This window comes from Mustela putorius, unplaced genomic scaffold (assembly GCF_011764305.1).
Source record: "Mustela putorius furo isolate JIRA1106 unplaced genomic scaffold, ASM1176430v1.1 tig00000224_pilon_pilon_pilon, whole genome shotgun sequence".
NCBI lineage: Eukaryota > Metazoa > Chordata > Mammalia > Carnivora > Mustelidae > Mustela > Mustela putorius.
In genome coordinates, this window is record NW_025421321.1 from 864,201 (window position 1) to 877,280 (window position 13,080).

The following is a 13,080-nucleotide window of genomic DNA, read 5'->3' on the forward strand; positions in this document are numbered from 1 at the left end:
TGCAGGCACAGCCGTAGTAACACAGGGGTCTTAAGGAATCCACTGGTGAGGGCTCCAGTCCTAACACAGCGACTGCATCTAGTAGGGTACACATTCGTACCTTTGCCTCACTGGCATTCCTGCTACCGACCTGACTTCTCCCGTCACTGCAGAATCAGGACACGAAACACAGGCACTCGCACCCCGACTTAGGGCAAGACAACGCCCGCCGACGCTTCTGAGTCGCGGGCCGCTCAACAGGAGACAATCCGCAGCCTGACCGGAAAAGCCAACGGATTCTCGGCCTTCTTCCCAAGGCGCCAAATGGCGCAAAAAACCTCCCGGGAATACTTAGGACATTCTCCTCACGGCAGGGGCAGGAGAGCAACACGAAAAGAGATAAGCAGAAAGCAGCTACGAAGGAAAACAGCGTACCTAATCACCCCCAAACTCAGAGAGCTCAGATAACCACTCGCCCGCCGATGAGGGTGTGACTACATCGCACCCGACGGACCGTTCGGAGTCTCGCGGCATCTGGCTGTTCTCAGACGCACTGATATGAGACATCTCGCGGGAGTTCCGTTGGCAGCGCGGAAGGATCAGGTGACCTCACGGCTCCGCCCCCGTTTTCCTTGCCCGCGGTCCCGCTTCACGCATGCGTGGGCGGCGCTGGCTGTGGCGAGTTGGGGTGCGGGGCGAGCGAGCCCGGCTGGCGGGATGGTGCTGAACGGGGTGCGGGCGGTTTTCTTCGATTTGGACAACACGCTCATCGACACTGCCGGGGCGAGTAGAAAAGGCATGTTGGAGGTAATGTCCCAACTTCCCCGGTCCTTCTTTGGGCAGGGTCAGGGCGCCCAACCCATATCGCGCGCTTTCCTGTCCTCTTGGTGTCCTCCCACTCCCGACCTTCCCACTGCCGAGTCCATCGACACCGCGTCTGGGGCTGGGTCATCCCGGAGGCACTGGATTCTCGTCCTTTAAGACCCACCGCGTTCGGGAAGGAGCGGGAAAGAAGGACGAGTGGGCAGGGGGAACTGGTTGGGGAGGCTGCTTTCCCTCGCGCCCGGAGGCTTGGGTTACCTGCCTGGCTACGCCCAGATCTGGGAAGCTGGGTTCTGGAAGTTGTTTCCACCTGTGGCACCCGGAAAGACGTCGTTAAAACTGCCACGGTGGCAGAGTTGCCCACAAACATAGACGGTCAACTGGCTTTTTGCCCGGACAGGTTCCGACCTGCTAGGCGAGCGTGGCGCCAGGCTCTCCGTGGTTGGCCTCTCCACACTGCGTGGTCTTAGGCAGATCTTTGAGGAGACCCGGGAAGTTACACAACTGTCAGTGGCGAGCCTGGGCTTAATTGACTCCAGAAAATTTCTCCGCAGAAATTCACCTCCAGTCTCTCTGCTGTGGGTGTGACCCTTAGATTTCTGAGGTTACATTCACAGTCCGTGCTTGCACAGAGCACTCCTTTCATGAGGCATTACTCAGCAGCATCCTCTCCTTTCCGTACCCACAGATGCTGAATCAGACTTCTTGAAGCCCCACATCCACCCCTGCTTTCTTCTACCTGCAGGTCTAAGAAGAAAACCAAAGATTATCAGATGTGAAAACCCACTTTCCAAAAGCTAATCCTCCCAACCCTGAGAGTCCCAACCTCTTCGTGCTTCGTTAGGTATTGACTCTCTGATTTTTTCTTTTTCTTTTTTTTTTTTTTTTTTTTTTTTGCCCCGAAGGTGGGCTAGACTGGGTGACCTCAAGACCGTGAGATCAAGACCAGACCCCAGAGTTTTGGCTTACCTGACCGGGCAGCATAGGTGCCCCAGGTTTTGACTCCCTCGTCTTCATCCTCTTTCTTGGTGCATTCCATTCCTGCATATTCAGGTTTGTCCCATGCTTCAAAAAATAAAAAAAGAAGCCTCTCTGGAACCCTTCATCCTTCGCTAGATGATATCTGTCTCCCTTGAGGGCTTTGGGGTTTTTTTGTTGTTGTTAATTTAAGTTGAAGTTAGTTAGCATATAGTGTATTATTGGTTTCAGGGAATCATCAGTTGCGTGTAATACCCACAGCTCATGACATCAGGTGCCCTCCTTCATGCCCATCACCCATTATATCATCCCCCACCCGCCTTCCCTCCAGCCACCTCAAGATTGTTCCTAGAGTTAAGAGGCTCTTACGGTTGCCTCCCTCTCCGTTTTTATCTTATTTTTCCTTCCCATCCCCTATGTTCATCTGTTTTGTTTCTTAAATTCCATGCATGAGTGAAATCATGTGGTATTTGTCTTTCTCTGACTTATTTCACTTAGCATAATACCGTCTAGTTCCATCCATGTTGTTGCAAATGTCAAGATTTCATTCTTTTTGGAGATACATACACACACACATACATACATACATACATATATATATACCAGGTCTTCTTTATCCATTTATCCGTCGATGGACATCTGGGCTCTTTCCATAGTTTGCCTTTTATGGTCATTGGTGCTATAAACATTGGGGTGCAGGTGCCCCTTCCAATCATTATGTTTGTATCCTTTGAATAAATACTTAGGTACAATTGCTGGGTCATAGAGTAGCTCCATTTTCAACTTTTTAAGGAACCTCTATACTGTTTTCCAAGAAGGCTATACCAGCTTGCATTCCTACCAACAGTGTAAGAGGGTTCCTCTCTTTGCATCATCACCAAGATCTGTCCTTTCCTGACTTGTTCATTTTAGCCATTCTGACTGGTGTGAAGTGGTACTTCATTGTGGTTTTGATTTGTAGCTCCCTGATCTTGAGTGATATTGATCATTTTTTCATGCATCTGTTAGCCATTTTTTTTGAGAAAAGTCTGTTCATGTCTTCTGCCCATTTCTTGGCTGAATTATTTGGTTTTGGGGTGTTGAGTTTGATAAGTTCTTTACAGATTTTTGATAGTAGACCTTTATCTGATATTTATTTGCAAATATTTTTTCCCATTCTGTTGGTTGTCTTTTGGTTTTGTCCACTGTTTACTTTGCTCTGCAAAAACTTTTTATCTTGGGGTGCCTGGGTGGCTCAGTTGGTTAAACATCTGCCTTCAGTCATGGTCAGGTCATAATCCCAGGGTCCTGGGATCAAGCCCTGAATTGGGCTCCCTGCCCAGCAGAGAACCTCCTTCTCCTTCTCCCTCTGCTGCCCCCCCTGCTTGTGCTCTGTGTCTCTCTGTCAAATAAATAAAATTAAAAAAAAAAAAAAAAGAAAAGTTTTTCCTTGTCTGAGGAAAGCATCATCAGCAGGAGCTTTGAGTCAGTGCACTAAGTTTTACCTCTAGATTTACAGCCTACCTGCGGGTCCTGGGCCATAGTCGCAGCCTCTAGCCCAGCTGTCTCTGTTGCAGAGTGGCTGCCCCACAGCCCACATTCTTCTATCATGCCCATTTCTCCTGCCTTAAGGGGTTTTGTGCAATTCAAAAGTTTTTCCATAAACTGACCTTGTATTAGTAGAGCCTTTAGGAGATTCTCGTTAGACACCAACGCTCTGAACAGTTTTTTTCCCTCAATTCTAACCCAAAGATTTATGTTCTTAGTAATTTAATCAAATTTGTGGATGGCTTCGCCCCATTTCCTATTCGGTATTCGTAGTCCTAGGTTAGCTTTACATCTCAAACTGATATACATCAGTCCAATAAAATATGAAATAACCATGCTGAAAAACACAAACAAAAAATTTATCTTAATGAAGTCCCAATAGTTTATTTTTGCTTTTGTTTCCCTTGCGTCTATGGATGTGTCTAGCAAGAAGTCAAAGATGCTGAGGTCAAAGAGGTTGCTGCCTGTGTTCTCTAGTCTTTTGATGGTTTCCTGTCACACATTTAGGTCTTTAGTCTATTTTGAATTTATTTTTGTATGTGGTGTAAGAAAGTGGTCCAGTTTCATTCTGCATGTGGCTGTCCAATTTTCCCAACACCATTTGTTGAAGAGACTATCTTTTTTCCATTGGATATTCTTCCCTGCTTTGTGGAAGATTAATTGACCATAGAATTGAGTATGTGTTTCTGGATCCTCTGTTCTGTTCCATTTATCTGTGTGTCTGATTTTGTGTTGACAGCAATGTTTTTTGAAAGAAATCTATATACATTATTTCTATGTCTCCACCTTTATTTATTCCTTAATCCCTTGACATATAGCCTCTCTCTGTGCTACTTAATGAAATGGGCTTGCCCAGTCATTACACACTTTTCAAATTGCCAAAATCAATGGACATTTTAAGTCTGTATTAATGGCTTTGCTAAGGCATTCCATACTATTGACTGTCCCCTTCCCCTTGACCTTGACCTCATGGGCACCACCCTGTACTGTATTGCCTCCAATTTCTTCAGCTGCCTTGTGTGTTCTTGGCAGGCCAAGCCCAATATGTTGCAAATAAATCCTTGGTTTAGGCCAAATCATGCTATAGCCTAGAGTTCATGTGTTAAAATCAGGTATTTGAGTTTGAATCACAGCTCTCCAATGCCTAGCTGAAAATGCCTGAACAAGTTCCCTAACCATTCTAAATCTTAAATTCTTATTTAAAAATGTGAATGGTGATATTAGTCCTCAGTGTCCTTATCAGGTTTAATTGAATGCATGGTAAGAGTAGCATCCAAGTGTACACTTGTTAAGTTGTACCATCTACCGTGTCCACCCAGTCTGTCCCCTTCCTGCATATCCACCCCCCACTGCCCTTATCTTGCTTAAAGGTGGACTTGTCTGTCACCTAGCTATTGCTGTGGTGGTGTCTCCAAGCTTACTGTGTCCAATTTATCCTCCACAGTCCTACCAGAGTGAAATTTCTGAAAAGAAGTCAGATTGTATTTCTCCCTAGGGGTGTATACCAAACTCTCTTATACCAACACTGTATTTTGTTCAAGATATTTTATAATGTACTTATCAAAGGAGATTACAATTAGTTTTTGCAACTCAGATGCCTGCAACTTAATAGCTTCTTAAGAGAAAACAAACTGTCTTGGTCATATTCATTTGATACATGGTAAATATTTAATGAATAATGAATGGATGGGTGGATAAAATTCCGGATCTACAGACTTGGTTCTCTTGTTACCTCCCTTACAAACATCCTATTAAAAAAACAGAATTGAGTTGTGTGCTTTTGACTATACAAGGAGTGCCTTTTTTTTTTTTTTAAGATTTTATTTATTTGACAGATCACAAGTAGACAAGAGAGGCAGGCAGAGAGAGAGGGTGAAGCAGGCTCCCTGCTGAGCAGAGAGCCTGATGTGGGGCTCGATCCCAGGACCCTGGGATCCTGACCTGAGCTGAAGGCAGAGGCTTAGCCCACTGAGCCACCCAGGTGCTCCTATACAAGGAGTGCTTTATCACATTAGAATACAGCACCCTCTGAGGCACCTGGGTGGCTCAGTCAGTTAAGTGTTTGCCTTCAGCTCAGGTCATAATCTCGGGATCCTAGGGCTGAGCCTTGCATCAGCTGCCCTGCTTCAGCGAGGAGCCTGCTTCTCCCTCTGCACCTCCCCCTGCTCATATTTTCTCTCTTTCTCTCTCAAATAAACTATTAAAATCTAAAAGAAAAAAAAAAGAATACAACACTATCCATAATTGTTAACCAATTCAAAAGTAACATACCAAAGGGAGGAAAGATCTAGTCATTGCCTTGTGCTTGGGGAGAAGGAGCCATATACTAACTCTATATATCTGTTTCATTTTTTTTCATCTTCTGGAAAAGTTATTTCGGTCTACCTTCTTCAGGCCTTTCTTTCAGAGTCACTACCTAAGAGGAAGCTGTCCGCAGAAATTTGGGGTTTCTCAGTGAACAGAGCAGAAACGATATCTGCATTTGTGAGTTTACTTTCTAGTGTTGGTTGGCCATGAACATAATACATCAAATGTATATTTATTTATAAGTATGTTTGGAAAAGTGGAGAGGAGAATGAATTGCAGTTTTAAATAGGTTGATCAGGAAGTCACATAGAGTAAATGATGTTTGAAGAAAGACTTGGACTAAAAAATAACATAAGAGCTGCTTGAATTGTTAGGCTGTATGTAGGCAGTCATATTCTGTGAGAATGTATTTTTTTTAAGCTTTAATTTTTCATTTATTTTAGAGAGAGTGAGTGCAAGCACAGGAAGGGGCAGAGGGAGAGAGAGAATCACAAACAGACCCCACATTGAGCATGGAGCCTGACATGAGGCTCTGTCCCAGGACCCCAAGATCACAACCTGAGCTGAAATCAAGAGTCATGATGCCCAGCAACTGAGCCATCCAGGTGTCTCCATGAGCACGTATTTTTAACTCCGTTTTATTTGGAATTCAGCTACTTCATATCATATCATAGTGTTATAATATTACATAGTTCCCACACTAACCCTGAAAAAGTATTTAAATCACAATTAGCTAAAAACTAGAACTGATGATAGTAACTTTAATTCTGGGTCCAGACAGCAGGTTAGAAGGATACAGTTTCCTTTCTGTATGGGTTAAGCTGAGACCTAAATAGAGTTTTGAAGTAGAAACTTGAGTTTAGGGGCACCTGGGTGGCTCAGTGGGTTAAGCCGCTGCCTTCGGCTCAGGTCATGATCTCAGGGTCCTGGGATCGAGTCCCACATTAGGCTCTCTGCTCAGCAGGGAGCCTGCTTCCCTCTCTCTCTCTCTCTGCCTGCCTCTCCATCTACTTGTGATCTCTCTCTGTCAAATAAATAAATAAAATCTTAAAAAAAAAAAAAAAACTTGAGTTTATCTTATCTACAAATTGATTCCCCCCCCCCCTTCACTGTCCTAGGGCCCTTTTCTTTAGGCCCTTAGGTACCTCATGGGCTTAATTGTGCTCAGAATCCTTTTCAAGCCTGCCTTACCCCTTGCACAAAATATCTTCAGACCACCAAGTTAGAGATCATTGTCCCCCACCCCCAATTCTACGAAAATTCCTGTTTTCTCAGTACAGGGGTTAGGATTGTTTATACTAGTAATAATATGAACTAATTTAAGTTAGGTGTTTTTTGTTTTTACTGAAGTATAGCTGATACACAATGTTACATTAGTTTCAGGTGTACAACAGTGATTCAGTAGGTGTTATTTCTGTTTTAATAATATGTAAATGGCTGATAAGCTTTTTCCCCAAATATGTTAATATTAAAATGCTACTTGGGGGCACCAGAGTGGCCCAGTCGTTAAACGTCTGCCTTCAGCTCAGATCATGATCCCAGGGTCCTGGGATCGAGCCTCACATTGGGCTCCCTGCTCAGCTGGGAGCCTGCTTGTCCTTCTCCCTCTACTGTTCTCCCTGCTTGTGTGCTTGTTTTCTCTCTGTCAAATAAATAAAATCTTTCTTTAAATATGCTGCTTGTGATCCCAAATGAATCTATAATTAGATGCTGTGTGAAAAAATGAGAAAGTTAATTCAGAGGATATAATGAGAAGGAATTTCAAAACTTGAAAGTCGTATGCTATACCTTTACAAGACTTTCCCTTTAAGGTGAGCTAATTCTGTTTTTTTTTTCAGCGCCCTAAGAACATGCGAAATGAATTGCCAGTTGCAGTAACAGAAAATTGGACATTTATTGAGAGCTCCTTGCTTGCTAACTATGAGCCAGCTCCTATTTAAGCTTAAGCACTATGGATTTCTAGAGGCCTGTGTTCTTCTGTTGTGTAGCAATAGGTTTGCTAAAACTTTAGGATGACCTTCCATCATAGCTCAAGAGTAATTCAACTGACATTGTTAGAAAAGATGATGACATTAGCACAGAGGCTGTAAAAGCTCAGTTTGTTAATTTAACTTTGCCTCCCCCTAAAATTCTTAGGAATGATATCTTTTCCTTGAAGTAATAAGACTTTTCTTAATTATTGCATTTTTTGAAGAGCACAAATAGCCTGAACAACATTTACTTTTGATGTGATTATTATACTTTGAAGGAAGAAAAATGTGTCTGTTAATTTCTTTCCCCTTTTCAGTAGGTGAATTGAGCATCTGGTATGAGTAGCATACTACTTGTTCCCTGTATACTTTAGGGCAACACTTTTTAATTTACTTGACCTCTTTGCTCCAACAGCAGACAGTTTTTAGTCTCATCTGTGTACATTACACTCATCATCCCAAGATCCAAATTTGTCTTGGTATTGTCAACTTTCTCCAGATGTCCCTAAGGTAGGGACTTAAAATTCAGGTAGTCCATTTGGGAGGTGGTCCTTACAAGTGCTGTAAAAGAGTGGTGGGATCATACAAGGAAGAGAGGGAGTCTAATAAATGAGTTAAGTTACTAGTGTGAACAGTTGAGGAACTCTGGGAGACAGCATGCAGAGCATGCTTCAGTTGTCCCTCCCAAGGGAAAAGAAAGCTGGGATATTAATCTACCAATTTCTGCTACTCATTAGTTGAGGCCTGCTTCCAGGGTAAAATTTCAGCCCCAGCTTGTGTGCGTGGCTGCTCCTGTGGTCAAATAAAACCCTTAGTTACTTACAGTATGAAGCCCAATTGGCATTACAGTGTTACTTATGGTATAAAGCTATTAACATGTATGGGAACAGTATGTGCCAAGGGGACTTGGGTAGCATCTATAGAAGGCTTAGATTGAAGGCCTTTTACTAACCAGTTGCAAACAGACTCTCCAGCCTGATCTTTTAGGATTCCCCCCTCACATGCCTTCCATTTCAGTCTGAAATCGGCTTCTCACCTTTCCCAGTTCTCAAAATTCCAAGCTCTGTATCTTTGTTCTTGTTATTCCTTCTGTCTAGAATTATTTCATTCTCTTCCTATGCCTACCCTACAGACTTGGTAACACCTTAGTTTAAATGTTACTTTGGCTATGAAGTCGTATCCAATAACCCTGTGGAGTGACTTGTTCTTACACTTTATTTCCACTGTCATGAATGACTTGTTCTTACATTTTATTTCCACTATTGTTCACATGACTGTTACAGCAGTCGACCCAGCATTTATAGTGGTTGCATCCCTGTTTATTTACCCCAGCAGATAATGTCATGAGGGCAACGGACCCAGTCTCCACTGCCTAAGCACATGTGCTTTGGAAGTAGGCAAGTGTGGATTTAAATCCCAGTTTAGGCAAATTATTTAACAGTTCTGAATTTCCATTTCCTTATCTCAAAAAGGGGAGTCCCTTGCAGAGTTGTAGAGAAGTTAGAAATAATATATGTGAGCATTAGGCACTATACTTGCCACATTCGGGTCTCAGTAAATATTAAGAGAGGCCAAATGGAAAAGAAGATAATAAAAGCCAAGATAAAAAGTTGGGGAACACGAGAGGGAGCATGTAATTCTGATGACAGAGTCAGAACCAGTGTAACAGAGGGTGACTCAGAACTCTAGGTTTGGAAGAAGAACTGTGTCATTAAATTGCTGAAATCACAGCAGGTTCTTCATTCTACTAGAATTGAATACATGTTTTTAAAAGTGCCCTATATAGTAGGTCCCATTTTATATGGTGGTCAGTTTAGGCCTTCAAAACATAAAATGGATGTAGGTAAAGGATTGGATGAATCAATGTTATTTCTGGGAAGAGTCTATATAATGGTTGTGGTGAAATTAAAACGCCTTACTAAATTTATTTATTTATTTATTTATTTATTTGACAGAGAGAAATCACAAGTAGATGGAGAGGCAGGCAGAGAGAGAGAGAGGGAAGCAGGCTCCCTGCTGAGCAGAGAGCCCGATGTGGGACTCGATCCCAGGACCCTGAGATCATGACCTGAGCCGAAGGCAGCGGCTTAACCCACTGAGCCACCCAGGTGCCCCAAAACGTTTTACTAAATTTAAACCAAATTTTATTTCCGTTTCTTCATAACCAGGGTGGAAGGTGGCAGACTGCCAAATAAAGGGTTTTTATGACCTATAGCTGAAGATACTTAGAGTAGAAATTGGTCAAAAAATATGAATGAGTTGTGTGGAGAGATTGGGAGATCTTCCCTCTGATATACTTTGAAAATGAGACCAATTCCCACCAGAAATGGTGTAATAGTAGAGCTGCCTTAAGGCAGGCATGTGGAGTTGGAATTTCTACCCAGGGATTATAGGTACATGGTTTCTCAGGGTATGACTATAAAAGACCTGAAATGTGTTAATGGAGTTGTTCTTCTTTTTTTAGGTGATAAAGCTCTTACAATCAAAATACCATTACAAAGAAGAGGCTGAAACCATTTGTGACAAGGTTCAAGTTAAACTTAGCAAGGAATGTTTTCATCCTTCCAGTACATGCATTACTGACCTAAGGACTTTACACTGGGAAGAAGCAATCCAGGAAACGAAGGGTGGTGCGGCCAATAGGAAATTGGCTGAAGAATGTTATTTCCTGTGGAAATCTACACGTTTACAGCATATGATACTAGCAGAAGATGTCAAAGCCATGCTTACTGAACTTCGAAAGGAGGTGCGCCTACTTTTATTAACAAATGGAGACCAACAGACCCAGAGGGAGAAGATTGAGGCTTGCGCCTGCCAGTCCTATTTTGACGCTATCGTTGTAGGTGGGGAACAGAAAGAAGAGAAACCAGCACCTTCCATATTTTATTACTGCTGTAATCTCCTCGGAGTACAGCCTGGGGACTGTGTGATGGTTGGTGACACACTAGAAACCGATATACAAGGAGGCCTTAATGCAGGGCTGAAAGCAACAGTCTGGATAAATAAAAATGGAATAATGCCACTGAAGTCATCCCCCATGCCACATTATATAGTTTCTTCTGTGCTGGAGTTACCTGCTCTCTTACAAAGTATAGATTGTACAGTCAGTATGTCAGCTTAAAGCACATAAAAGGGCATGATTATGTATTTTAGGGTCAAATTACAGGTTCTGAACTAAGAAAAGTTAAGGTATTCCATTTAAGACCCATTTCTAAGAATATTTTTACTTATGACTTAATAACCAACCACTGACTGGTATTTATATCTGGAAGTCCAGAGTACATTAGTTAATACAAGTTAACTTTAAATAGTGTAATCCAGAAAACTTGAGGAAATATGTTATTTGTTAATCTGTGCTTGAGGTTTTTAAAAAATTATTTCATTAATCTTGTGGCATCTTGGATCTATGAAGATTCTAAGCAAGATAGCTTGTATTTGTATGCACAAATACAGGTTTTTATGTTGTCTTAAAAATGGATATTTTTTTAAATAGATAATCTAAAACATATATAATAGAGATTTATCAGAATTAGATCTGATTAATAGGAAATAAGTGCTAAGTCACATACCAATCAAGGCATTCCATAATGAAATTATTTTGCATATTTTTTAAAATATATATATATATACCATATTTTTGCCTACTTGGAATATATACATTCTTTTATGAATCCAGCTTTTCTTCATGACCTTTTTTGGGGGGCTGTGGGTAATTTTCCTATGGTGTATACATGACAAAGAGATTTTTCCACTAAAAAAGCTGTTAAAGTCATGTGGTGCTCCTTTTCCATGACATTTTCACATAGTGAAAAGTGCACAAGAGTGCACTTGTAGGTTCTTACTAGTCTTTCCCTCTTAAAGAAGTATTTTTATAATCTTTTCCCACATACACATTATGGTTCAGGGGACTGAACTCTCTCGCTGGCATAAGTATAAGTCACATGGCAACAAAAGTCATTTTCCTTCTGTGGATACCTCAGAGGTGCAACCTAACCATGTAGCACTCCCATAAATTCTGTCTTAACTGAATAGTTTCACCCATACAATGAAAGCTAATTAAAAATTATGTTTTGCTATGAAATAATTTCAGGGTGCCATTCTAATATGATTTAAATGGCCCTTGGTGTTAACCATCTGCCTTACGTCCCGTTTTTCAAATTTTAGGAAGGATATCCTCTCACAATTTCTATATCCAACACAGTGTTTGTTCACTTTGAGCTTATTAATTAATGACTAAGGCATCTTGCAACTAGAAAGCTTTTTCTAGGCCATGAAGCTAAACAGTGTCGTGTCTTCACCAACTTGGAATAAAATGGCTAATTAAGGAAAAAATAAAATGTGATTTGGGTTGGTTTTGGGCAGGTTTATTCTTTTTAACTTTTGTATAAGAAGCTATAAATGTAAAATATTAGATTGTTAGAATATGTATAGCTATGACTCCTTTAAATATCCTATGATTATGATACTTAGATTCTGGGGTATGCCTATCCTTAACTTACTTCTTTAACTCCTGTCTATTGCCAAGAACAAGATTCTCTGCTTTTGTGCAAATGTCCTGTTGTAATTACTTTTCACTCTTAATTTTTAAAACTGTGACTGTACCCTTGACAGTCCTAGGGTGTTGTTGCTATGAAGCTAAACATTTGTGAACAGGGTATGTTTGTGTATAGTTCCAGGCATGGCACTCTTGTGGCCTTGATTATATTTTAGCTATTTAAAATTTATTAAATTGGAAGATCTAGGCAGAAAAGTAACTACATGTGTGGTTTCTCTAATAGATTGGTGTGTGATGCTGAGGGTTTGTCCTTTTAGCTATCCCACAGGGTGGATGTAGGCAGTGTCACATTGACTCTCCTAACTGGAGAAGGTTCATTGCTTCTAGATCATAGTGACACATCTCTGCAAGATAGTTCCTAGAATGTCAAATGAGCAGTTCTTCAGCCAAAGTTGGAGGGGGGATATAAATTGTTTCCTTCTCCTCCTGGTTTACATTCAGTACATGCAGTAATGCAATATTGCATTCCATTTGCACCTTTCCTTGGAGAAAAACTTAGTGGTCTTCTACGTTCCAAGTGGAATGTTACAGAAGATAGTAAGAAATCTTGACCTATGATTTTAAAATTTTAAAATCTTGACCTATGATTTTAAAATTTTAAAATCATAGACCTATGATTTTATTAATAATGTTTTTAGAATATAATACTCCTTAAGATTAAAAAAATGATGTAGTGAGTGTCTTATCATCTCAATTTTTTTCAGCTTTCCATATTGGTGTGCTCTACAAAGCGCTAAATTCTCAATTGTCCAGGGGCTCTCCCAAGCACCAGCTATAGAGGAAGGCCTAGAGTAGACACATAGGAACATTGCACCTGGAATACTAACACAAAAGTGAACGTGTTCTTATTCCATATACACATGTAAGCCATTGGTGCACAAACATGTTAGCTCTGATAGTGACCAGGACCCAGTGGATGTTCAGTAAGTATTATAGGAAAGG

General features: G+C 41.3%; 1 protein-coding gene across 1 annotated transcript; it reads left to right on the forward strand.

Moving 5' to 3' along the window:
- Positions 1–602: 602 nt before the first annotated feature.
- LOC101675224 (N-acetylneuraminic acid phosphatase) lies at positions 603–12,337 on the forward strand. The gene is made up of 2 exons (XM_004781244.3): positions 603–786; positions 10,048–12,337. Exons 1-2 carry the CDS (start codon positions 697–699, stop codon positions 10,702–10,704), a joined length of 747 nt encoding a protein of 248 aa, XP_004781301.1. The 5' UTR covers positions 603–696; the 3' UTR covers positions 10,705–12,337.
- Positions 12,338–13,080: the final 743 nt, after the last annotated feature.